Consider the following 12,514-nt stretch of genomic DNA (forward strand, 5'->3'; position numbering starts at 1 on the left):
ACAATCAATAGTTCATGCTCTGGAAGAGGTTTTTGTGGAAAAAGTCATTCTGAAGACTTCTCACAGGAAGCTACAGTTCTGTTTCTACAGTCTCTCAACTGGTAAAGCCTGTCCAGGTCTCCTACCTGTTTCATGCACACTCTCACAGTTCCAGCACACACTGCCCGTGGAGGTGTCTGTATCGCTTTATTTTACCTGCCCACCAGCCAGCCCATCTCTCAACACCCTCCAGTGCATGCACGGCAGATCAGCCCTGGAAGAAGACGGGAACCTACCCGCAGGGTGACCTGGTATCACGAGGCTGTTGGTGGGTAACGCTGGTGGAGGTGGCAGCGTGGGTGGGGTGGCGAACATGGCCGGATGGTGCTGGTGTTGGGTCTGCGATCTGAGAGAGAAGTGCGAGGTAGCAAGATTAGAGATGGAGAGGGGCAGGGCTGGGCCGGAGGAATGGTGCGGAGGAATCTGGGGAGAGAGGGGGAGGTGTTTCGGGAGGCTGATGCTTGTTGCACTGCTAGCACTGCTGCTCCGGCTGCAGAGAGAAAAAGATGGGGGAGAGAGGGGAGAGAGACAGAAAGTGTGTTACAATATGAGACTGGAACAGTGCAAGAAATACACTACCAGAAACAACACAACTATTTAACACTGATTTCCCCCCATTTTTTGTTTGATTTTTTTTTGTTTTTGAATGGCAGTGGAGAGAGTAACAAATCTTAATGAACTTCTCCACTGGGACTGGGCTTTGGCTCTCTGGAGTGACATTTCCTCTGGTGCTCGGGCGGGTTACAAACCTCAGAGCTATCTATGAGACACTGACGAAGGCCGGAGTCAGCTAGATTTTGCACCTTTATTTAGCCTTTGATGACCTTGCAGTGGCCATGTGCGTCCTTGTGATCGTATAATGCAGTTACTCTAATTTCTGTTACTCTGGGTATATGGAGCTACGCAGCGTGAGCGACTTGGGGACCAAGTTTTATCTGCTGTGCCTACTGTGCTGTTCTATCCACACAAGCATGTAAACACACATCACGTTAATATATTACTCTCATAACAATTCTGTATTTTAGATCTTTTTTATTATTATTACTCTGTTGCAAGTGATCGAACTTTTGTGGGGTGAAAGGCATTATCACTGCGGTTATTATTTATTTTAATTCCCACAACAGCAGTCTTTGTTGCAGTATATACCTCTGAGATCTCCTGAATAGTTTGGAATATTATTTATCATTTATACTATGGCAGCATTTATAGGGTACAACCAAGACAGATCTTAAGAATGCAGGATACTATGAAATATAAATGTAATGGCAGACCTCTGTCGTATTTTGACCCTTGCACAGCCAAATATGATGTTTTAAATCAGTTTTCTAACCTTGTTTAACTAGTCTAGTTCTGGTCTGGGAGGCATGTTTTCTGAACAAGCAAAAAGACTGTACAGGTTCCACTTGACTGGATAAACTCTTCTCTCTAGAAACTCTTTTTCCATACCATTTTCATCCATTCTACTTACTGGATGGAGGCAATTTAAACAGCGAAGCTAAGCCTCCTGCTAGATCTGAACATGTCAAATTGAAGCAGATTTCTCAGCCTACATGGGAATACTGTTCTAAGAGGCACAGCATTTTCTGATATAGTTACCCCGCTTCGGATGCTGGTGAACCAACAAAACAATGAATAACCATGAACAAACTGCCTACTTCATCCTAAGTCTTTCCTGAGTACAAAACGAGGGAGTTCAAACTCAAACTACCTTAAATTTCTAAGGCAAGAACTGGCTGCCTCAGACAGGACAGTGCTCAACTCCAGTAGAAACTGGACCTGAAGGAACTTTACCCCACAGTTCCACATGCCTTTCTCCCAGAAGGGAGCATTTACCACCACGTTTCAAATGCAGCTATCCACCACTGCTGGAAAATCTGCCTCTTACCCAGACAGGACGGCTCCCTTCCCATCAATTTCTATCCCTTTTGAAACAAGCATTACCTCGCAGTAGCACAAAGCTGACACGAGCATCCTGTTCCCCTACCTGATATTATTGAGTCCGTTGTGGGCCACCTGGTGATGCACTTGGTAATTGAGAGGTGGAGGGATGTGACTCGGAGGCTGGGTCCGAAGCTCAGGTATTAGCTGAGGCTGCGACTGCGGCCGAGGTTGAGGTTGTGACTGTGGCCGAGGCTGTGGCTGAGGCGTGAGCCTTGGTGGTGCTGGTGCTGAAATCACAGGCTCCTTCTTCAACAGCGGGCTTGCTCTGGCGCTCGACGTGGGCGCTGAGGAAGTAGAAGTCACAACGGCAGCTACTGGCTGGGGGCTGGGGATGGGCAGGGCGAAGGGCACGTCGGTGCTCAGTTCCCGGCTCCGCTCTAGCCCAGACACCTTTGGGACATTGGCTGCTTTCGCTTCTGGCTTGTCATTCAAGGTGGGACCTTAAGGAGCAACAAGAAAAAACACAAGGCACATGCTGAAAGGTCTGTGTTTGTTTCTCTGAAGGGTAGAATGTATGTCTGATACAAACCAAGTCAAGTCTCAGCTCGTGGGAGCATCGTGGGAGCACTGCTCTTACAGGATGGAAGTGTGTTTGTGTGTCTGCCCTTCCACCGTCCTTGACTGGCTGGTCAGTACTCCTTAGCATGTGCATAAAAGACTTAGCTGTCATTAAACGCATGCATACTACAAAGAACATATAGCTTTGTGACTTCTGCAGAGTCCCAAGGTTACGTACAGTAGGAGTGTGAACATGTCTCAAGTTACTGCTGCAGTATTTCCTGCTCAATGTCAGATTTAAGGCCATTAATAAACTCATGAACACAAGCCCGATCATGAAGGCATTTCATTTTCTCAATGGTCTTTCCAGGTAATCTACAGTGTGTTTAGGCTCAACTACAGTAATGAGGCACCATGACCCAAGCACTAATCATTAATGACAAGCCTCTAGGAGGAGGCTACCTGGGATCTTCGTGTAGCAAGGGATGGGGCAGTTCTGCTGTGAAGCTGTGACGTTGCCATTCCTAGGTCACACACTTGGGTGGAAGAATGGAACAGAGAAGGCTTGAAAAATTCAGTCAGAGGTGCGCTGAGGCCCTACTATCTCACCTTCAGTATTGCACATACCTGTATGCAAGGTACGTCAAAGCTATAAGGAATCCTGTGATCTTGCCAAATGCACCTATGGTGGGAATTCCATATGGGATTCCATATGGGATTACTCCTTTCATGACACCAAATATTTTCTTTTTTTCTGAATTAAGCTAAAATGGCAGTAAGAAAGCGTTAAAAGCTGGAAAGAAAATGGGAAAAGGGAGGAAAAGATACAGATTTCAGATCAAGCTGTATCCGAAAGGCCAAAGAGACCCAAAAGGACCAATGAGAACAAGATTCGGCTCCCACTGTAACTGCTTTTCAACAGAATCTGTGTATACTTGAGCGCACATACACCCATAATCACAGGAAAAGCTTACAAAACCAGTGCTTGTCCATGTGTTTCACACGCATGCACAGCACTGCCAGTCAGGGTACGTGCTTTTATTATCCACCAGAACTTGTTGGGGGGGCTGTTTGCATCCAGCTGGCTTGCAGACATGCAGGAGATGCTACCTCCACTCATTAACATGCTCCCAACATCCTCACGAACAAATTCCACCTTTGAAATGTTCCTGTCTCATCAAAGGACGGAGCCAGTTCCTGGTGTAGGAGGTGTGGAAATAAGACACAACACACACGGGGAGCTAATTCTGGCAGTGCAGAGGGTCTGACCAGGCGTTTGCTAATGCAGCCTGCGCAAAGCCAGAGCTGTTGCTGCCTTGGCTTCAGCCACTTCAGGGCCACCATTAGACAAGAAGAGGCCAGCGATGAACCAGACCCTGTGAAACACCAGCTCGCTTTCTATACAGAAAATGCCCGCGTGGTGATGGTGTCTCCTTCCGTGAGACACAAGTCAGCTTCCTACACTGCTTCTGGCTCTGCCTGTACTCCCACCATTGCGCCGTTCCCTTCGTAAACCAACCGATCCATAACCACATCCATATATATTTTCAGAATGCGAAGAGAGAATGATAGAAGCATATAGATAACTGCATTTATCAGTTGAATAAGATAACTACATGAATGTAGGTAACTATATTCATCAGTTGAATAAGTCTGAAGGCTCGTGGCCTCAGACTGCAAATAACAGGAACAGACATTTCCACACACCAGTGCTTTGGCTGGAAGCAAGTATGACCGGCCCTGTACTTTCCTGCACCTTATACAACCTTACAGGTTTTACACAATGTCTTGAGGTCCTAATTATTCACTACATCAAATATAAGGCCATCTCTCATTTCAGTGGATTTCTTTTTCAAATGCCAGTTCATGCATCACAGGTACCCTGGTTTTGAAGATATAACTAAACAGACTTGGTTCTGATGCCATTTAGGGTGACAAATAATTCATTTCTAAAATCAAATTCTCACTGCTTTTATGCACCGATATTTTTTACAATGCCATCTGTGTTCATAAATTGTCCTCAGATTTTGTTACCAAAAACTGAAAACTTGTCATTGACTAGTCAAGCCAGGGGTCCACACGCTGCATTTTAGAGGCAGTGTACTCAGAGCTACAGATCCCACTGTTTTTCAGGAGCTACCCATTAAAAGCAATTGGGTTTCATTCCTGACCATAGGTTTCCTGAGAGCCTGTTAGCTCCTTCCATCCAACAGGCCTCCTCCTACAGAGTTAAACTTCATATCGTGTAATTATAGGCAATGTAGACTAATGGTGTATATTCAAAACACACTGGCACCGCAAAAGTTAGTTGAGTAAAAAGTCAATTAGATCCAAAACGAATCAATAAAGTCCTACATTAAAAACAGCTGTTTGACCAGCTTTATGTACAACTATTGATTCCCTGCGGTTTCGGCATTAGTTCTCATTTGCAATTTTCTCAAAGCAAAATCTCATGCTCCCTTGCTGGCTGAATTGACCAGCCAGCCTGGTTGCATTAGTTAGCATTAGGGGTACATGACTGATTTCTGCTGCCAACTTGCATGTCTCAGGTTGCAGTACTCTAACACTTTTGTGTTTCACTCTTGAGAACAATTCAACATCTAATGAAAATACCCATTTTTTTTTTCCTGTGGAAATGCTACAGGCATGAGTGAGAATGTCTCCTCTCCTTTCATAACCACGTTGAGCAAAAGCAGGAGCACTGAGAAAGGAGTGCTATAGTGTGAAATCATGGGCAAGTGTGGTTAAGCATGTGGGCGAAATCCCCAAGCCTTCTCAGCCACCACAAGGGAAGGAAGGTGGGCGATTCCAGGTGTTTTGGTGACTTTGGTGTTTCCACTTCTGATGGCTGTGATGCAGCACGAGAGAGAGAAGCTGCTTCATGTGGCTGACTTGAGCATGAACTGCCATGGGTGAAGGGGAGTTTCTCACTTCTAGGTGTACCACCTAAGTCTCTGGTGGAATAGACTTAGACAAACTGGAAAGCAGACGCCCAAATGGAAATACATCTCATTCACTTGCCTCTCTAGTCTAGTAAAAACAAAAGGTGTTTGTCAGCAGAACCTTAAGACCCTTCACTTCTAACCCTGTGGAGGGCCACGCCATGAAGGACATACTCTACATGTTTTATTTCTGAGTGTATCTGCTACGCTCGTTGGGAGCAGGTGTCCTGGTTTCTTTCCTTCCTTTTATACTCTTCTACCAACACTCCTGCTTGTTCAGTGCCTGTTTCCAATGCCCACTCACTAGCTACCTGTATTCCAGAGGTCTCCAGAAACCTGACAATTTCAAGGTCATTTTAACTGTGAAATGAAAGAAATGATGAATTTGAAGGGTGCAATTACCTGGTTTCTTAGGTACTTAACCAGATCCTTCTCATGATACCTATCACAAAAAGCTCCAATCCAACACTTTACTCTCTGTTCACATAAAAGTTTCTGAGTTCCCTTCTCTGAACTCCCTCATAAAGTTAATTTTCATGATTTTAACTAGAGGTGTTGCCCATTCTGATCAGGATCCCAAACTTTGCAGTTTCTCCGTAGGATGCCCACATGCCCCTTCTAAGGGAACTACACACTCATACACCCAAATTCCCTCCAATCGACCAGGCTGACTGCCAGTCACACATGGAAACGTCCCCAGAAAAGAGACTGGATATTCTCTTGGTCACAGCTGGGTCAGGTTTTACAGAGGTTCTTTCGCAAAGTTCTGTGCTTTGGCTCCTCATCTGCTGTGAGCAGAGGAAGCACAGAGCTGAGCACCACTGCCCTGACAAGAGCACGGACCCACCAGACCATACCACAAAGTCCTAGAGACAAAAATGTGTTTGTTTTAACCAAGTCCTAGAGTCATTTTCATGCTTAATGATAACAGGCTGAGCCAATTTGCCTAAGACTTGACAGTCAGCTCCAATAATTCAACCTTAATTAAACCTGAACGCATGTCAGTTCAGCTCGTCCCTTCACAGGAAATCTGACATTAGCAATGATTCATGTTTCAGCCTTGCTCTGGGAAGGCTGGATCACATCTGCCATTCTCCACCATGCGGAGCGCTACCCCTTTTCAGCATGCCAACTTTGTTTATTTTCTAACCAAACACTTTGGACTTTTTCCATTGAGAGGTCTTCTTAAATGAACAGACAGTGGGACATGTCTTGATTTCACTGGGATGAATGACGACTTGGTGCGAGAGACGGAAGAAAGCACTGGAGCTGCTCTAACAAAAAAAATAGTAAATAAAACCAGCCTGAGTTTAGCCATTCCTGCCTCCTTAATCAACCGATCCATCATTTGTAGTGTTGCAAAATCCTAGCCTTCCTGTGACTTGGGCTACGTCCCATTCCAGTTTAACTGGTAAGGAAAACTTTTAATTACTTCTAAAAGCACAGAGAGCTTTAGCTACTGCTGCTGGAAATCAGTAAAAACGAGAGTTGAAGTAAAAGCCCTAAGTCAACTACAGTTGAATTTGCTGCAAAAAGTACGTTTCAGAAGGAATCATGTGAACCTCACAGACCATCAGCATGGACCCAACATGAAATTTCACTGGATTTAAAATCTGTGACTGGAATAAACAAGTGCTGCCCATCCGCACAGCTGTACAGCGTGACATGCTTGCCAGCGTGTAAGTACACAGCATTGGAGGCTAAATACAATACAGAAAGTCCCAGACACAAATTAAACCTTTCTGTTACAGGAATTTGCTTTCAAGCTGATTAAGAGTAGCTCAAGTGCAAGGGATTAAACATGTAAAGGCTGCTTTGAGGACTCCAATAAGCAGTTACTGTGTTATACAAACAGTACTTAGGGCAATAGCATTTCCAGTGCTCCCTCTTGCTCTTTGCAAGCTGCTGGTTGTTGCTGAAAGGGGACTGTCAACACACGTACAATGTGATTGGAAATAATCTAATCTTGCTTGCATGCCTTTCCTTTGTCTCTTGAAAAAAAAAGAAAGTGGAGTCATTCAGACATCTTTCTGCAGTCTCCCTCGTATTCAAACAGCAAGGGTGATGGGGTGATGTGAGCAAGAAATTCCTCTCCTACATCCATCAATGACATCTTTACCAATGGCAATTTCCCAAGAAACACAACCACCACCATCTGCAGCCTATCTATCCACCCTGTACACATCTTTGAAAACAGACATAAGCCAGGCTGGCTGTTATGAACCCCGTTTCATATTATAATTCCAGCAAGAAATGCTGCAAAAGCATCACCGCAGGAATTACGGGGACATATGTGGCAAGAAGCTGAGTATTTCGGAGCTGGCTGATGAGTCCCAGAGATGAATTTTGAACCATCAGCATTAGGAGCCAGTACAGAACAGCATGATTTTACAGCAGTAGGGCAAAACAAAGAAACTACTAAAATAACTTATTTGGTGAACTTCAGCAAAACCTTTTTTTTTAATTGAGCTTTTAGACTGCTGCATAATGTACTGTGGATGCGCAACATATATATGCCCAAGTGAGAATAAAGCATTTTGCATCAGCAATGATAGCACTGATGCTGGCAGAGTGCTTTACAATTGAAAAATCAATATTTAAGTGCTAATTCTTTATCTTCAGCTGGATTTTGCTTTTATATGGATTGTTTTTTCATTATGTTTTAGTAAGGTAGCACTATTTAAGACATTAGACAATTAGGTTGGTTTGCAAGGGTGAGGAGGCAAACAGCTACAACACAGCAGCTATCTGACATAGGGCACCAAGTTCCTCTGCCTATTTTAATGCAAATCAGCTCAAGATAAGAAAAAGACTTGGGACTCCCACATAAAAACACTGTCTGGAAGGCTCTGTGGTGTGTAGCTGAACCATTTTTAACATTATTAGGAAGCAAAGGCCGGATTTCCATTGTGACAGCAGCCTACTGCATACGTTAGGTTGTGTCAAAAACGTTCTTATGTGACAGGGGCTTCTCAGAGCATAATGTGCATCTGGTGGATGTTCCCCAAATAATGTCAGTGTTTCTTCACAGATGAGAGCCAGCCGGGTGTAAGCACAGCTCTCCTGCCTGGCTTTGAACTTGGAGCAGCGCGGGGAGAAGGTCTGTCCTTGTTCACCTCGCTCCCTCCCTGAGCCCATCCCTCTGGGCTGGGTGCCGTGACCAGCTTTCAGGGGGAAGCTCCTCCACAACCCAGCCCGATTCAGCCCCTACTGCTCCATTCATTTGTATGGAGCTGTCTGTCAAGTCAAATCGTCTCGCAGCAATCTGAAACACCCTCCGAACAGCTGCCACTATCAATTACTCTCGCAGACAGCCTTGACTATCAGGAAGAGAACTGGAGCGAGCACTTGCCAGTTTTAATAAACTGTGTTGCCCAAGTCATTTAACCTGCTAGATTGCTGTATGCTGGGGCTGTAACAAGCCTTCAGCTTTTCAAACTAGAAGAAAGCAACAGTGGCAAAAAGCTGTCAGCTTGGTCCTCAGAATTAACTTCCAAGTGTGTCTTTTTTTTTTTTTAATTCCCCCCTCTCCTTTCTGGAGCACCCAAGTTTAAAAGTGAAATATCTCCAAGTCGTTTTCATAATGTCACGACAAGGAAAGCATCCCACATTTTTAACACAAAGGCAATGACTGAAGAGAGTGAAGGGTTGACATGCTCGAAGACTTTCGTGCTAGGAGCACACCTGAGCAGAGATGGCCCCTTCTCTCTCCTCTTCCAGCTGCACGGGCACCTCCCATGGGCACTCCCCACGCCTGTTCTCTCCACGGATTGCTCACCTCACCCCAGCAATGTGATGCAGCCAAAGGCTTCCTGATACCCTGACCATCACCCATGCTCTGCACCCACCACTGCCCCCTCGGTCCTTACACACACAACTCAGTTTCTCACCCAACTAAAAACCTCAACTTGGCCAGACTGAATTTACTCCGGTACTTCCACAGAGGAATCTGCACTTCCACTAGAAAGCTTACTGGACTCTGCAAAGCAAAAAGAAGGTTTAAAAAAAGCCTTATGCTAAACGTTTTCCTTAGCCAGCTCCGCAGATAAGACCCCTTGTTGCAAATGCTTGCAGCATGGGAAGATTTCACCGTCTCCCCAAGAAATGGAGAGCAACAGCATAAAGACCTACAGACTTGATGCTGATTTGCTGCTTTATGGTTCTTTAATGGAATGTTTTATTCTTGGAGATCTGGGAGCTTTCCATGCTCTATCCAGGCATGTTAGCTGTAAGCATGCATGACGACACTCCGAAGCTGCAGGAGCTGAATGAAAATGGGTGCCAAACACAAGGATTGGGGCCAGCACACAAAGAAGGAGGATCACCACTCAAATCCCCCCAAAGTAAGTCACACTGCATTTTCCTAGCAATGCTGCTTCTTCTGGCACCGTTTCAATGCAAAGCTGAAACTGGATTTGCAGCTAAAGCACCTACTGTGGATGCTGGCGTTGTAATGAGATTGAAAGTTTCATATAGGCTTTTAATCTAGGGCTATAATGGTGGATCAAACACTGCAGGGTTAAATCCCTTCAGTGCTGCTCCTAAGCAGATGCCGGCTGCCTAAAAACCAGTGACGTAAGGGCTGTTCAATTGCCCTGGCCACAAAATGCTACTAAAGCTTCTTGTAGTTACTTACTAAAGGTGTTTTGTCTTGTTTTGTTCTGTTTTTGCTTTGTGCGACGGCATGTTGTACACCTCATCCGAGTGATAAGACAAGCAGCAAGATAAATAAGCTATTAGGAATACAAAAAAACCCTCCAACACATGAAAGCAAGCAAGCACAAATACCCCACTCCAGATCTAGGCTTTTAAAGAGACAGAATTGTTATATATCAAGTAATCTTATGATTTTAATTAGTCAAACAACTATCAACTACTACATTATAGGAGAAAATGTACTACTTTTGCTGTTCCAAATCCATATCGATTCCCATCTAGCCTGCAAGTGAGTTATTAATCACTCAAATTAAATCATGAACACAGGTCTTTACGCTGAAATTGAACCCCCACCAATAGATCAATAACTCAAACCTCCAAGAGCAATTACTGTTCAGCATAATAGAGTGGCTTGTTACAGAGAGCTCCACGCAGACCACAATTCTCTCTGTCGTATCTTTCACAGGCAGTGCAAACAACCCGGGAAAAAAAAAGATTTTATAACTATTATTTTCAAAATAAACAGACATCTGCTTAGAGTTACCTAATCTCTCTCACATCACAGAGGCAGATCTGCCAAGGTCACATTGGAGACATGATTACATTTTTTCACAATTTGTTATTCTAGCAAAGCCCTGATAAGATTGAACTATTGAAGTTCACACTCTGGTTTAATTTCAAGAGGTTAAATGCCAAATCCTTTTCTTATTGCTACAAGGAAGGGATCTGCCAGGCTGCATAATACCCCGTGTGGGCTAAGACAACAATTTTGTTTCATCTGCACAGTCTTATGGAGGTTTTGATTTTTTTTTTTTAAATGACATCAGAGAACTCCAAACACCCAAAGAATCATTTAAAGTAAAATCCAACAGTGAGACTGTTCCGAAGAAGTGAGAATGACCTTTCAGACCCTCCAGCCTGGAGAAGTTAAATCAGTGGCTGGCTGAGAAAGCACACTCGCTAACCAAAACCAGAAAAAGGCAAGAAAGAACATTCTCCAACACCAGATCATCTCTGCTGGGAACAGCAGATGATTACCCTAAGCAGCCAAGCGTACACAGGGTCACAGAAATTCCCATCTCTGCCTTGGAAGGTAACTGATGCCTGCCCTGATGCAATGAAAAAAGGAACCATCCGTGCTGAGGCTCTCCGACTGCTGCCGTGCCACTCGGCATCCACGTCCTTTCCAGGTGAGAGCCGTATTTCTGCACGCATCCTTGCTTCCGATCGGCTCCCCCCTTCAAGTAGGCCCCTGAGCGCCATCCATCATCCTTCATTAGGGAGGCTATTGGCAGCCAATTAAGTGGTGATGGACCCACGCCAGGAAGCTAATCAAGATGAGTTCATAGCGTACCCTTCTTGCTGCAGGCACTGGCTCCATCTACGAGAAGTATCGCATTTCTGCTTCTTCCCCTCTCCAGCCCCGTGGTGGATGTGCCCAAACAGCCTTGGACAAGGCTGAGCATACCCACAGAGAACTGACACCAAATCAGGTGAGAGGAGGAAACACGCACACAGATGCTGCTGTGATCTCACAGCCTGGCTTCCACCACAGCTTTTAATCACCAGACACAAGTAGCTTTTACGAAAAGGAGGGAGCGAGATTAGCTATTCTCTATCACAGCAAAGGCAGAAAGCTCAGGGAACAGTTTTCTTCCTCCCTAAAGGTTGGCGATTGTAACCGGAGTTAGAAAGATCAAATCGTGTTGTGATCCCTTTTCGGGAATGCGGTACGCACTGCCGATATGAAAAACATCAGTGCAGAATGCAGCATCCTACACACATCTCCTGAACGGAGCTCATCCCTGGTCTCTAGATCACCAACGATCACTCACATGCACTAAAATCTGTGCTCCCAGTTAGCTTCCCTATCATTTTTTACTGAAACTCAGAGGCGCACAACAGACCCTCTCACATACACACCTGAATTCTGTCCCTGGATAGATTTTAAGGATTCAAACTGGCTTTTCATGGCAGAGGAGAGCCCTGTGTAAACCAAGACTTCAACAGGAAAGAACCCTCTTCCTGAGTCCACATGCTGATCCCCCCCCGTGCTTTGTGCCTGCCAGACCCAGGGTTTCAGCATGCTGTACTTTGTTTAGGAGGCTCTCTGCTAAACTCTGCCACTTAGGTTTTAAAGGAAAACACTCTCAGCAGTAATTTCTAATGGATTTAAGTCTGCAGCGGTCTTTTCTGGATGTCAGGAGGCTGCACAAAACGAGTATCGTGACCGTGTGCAATCAGCATTTGAAGTGCCAAAGCTGCTTTTCTGGCTCAGGAAAGTCACAACTGGAAGACACGGAAGGGCAGCAAACAGAGCTGTTTAGAAACGGTCGCGGTAACTTGACCAACTTCCATACCCGGGGTAGTGGCTGGAGCTGGAAAAACGGAAAGTTTTGCTGCAAGGTGACTTTGTCTCCCCTAACCAGGAACTGAAA

General features: G+C 45.0%; 1 protein-coding gene across 42 annotated transcripts in view; it reads right to left on the minus strand.

The window, feature by feature from the left end:
* FBRSL1 (fibrosin like 1) overlaps positions 1-12,514 on the minus strand; it is a 517,648-nt gene that overhangs the window by 25,377 nt on the left and 479,757 nt on the right. For all 42 annotated transcript variants that reach the window (XM_040577040.1, XM_040577020.1, XM_040577041.1 and 39 more), the window contains 2 exons: positions 2,024-2,420; positions 276-529 (listed from right to left, as the gene is read on the minus strand). In XM_040577040.1, the coding sequence (XP_040432974.1) occupies positions 276-529; positions 2,024-2,420 (651 nt within the window). The remainder of the gene's footprint in view (positions 1-275; positions 530-2,023; positions 2,421-12,514) is intronic.

The sequence above is a fragment of the Cygnus olor genome, chromosome 17 (assembly GCF_009769625.2).
Source record: "Cygnus olor isolate bCygOlo1 chromosome 17, bCygOlo1.pri.v2, whole genome shotgun sequence".
Lineage (NCBI taxonomy): Eukaryota > Metazoa > Chordata > Aves > Anseriformes > Anatidae > Cygnus > Cygnus olor.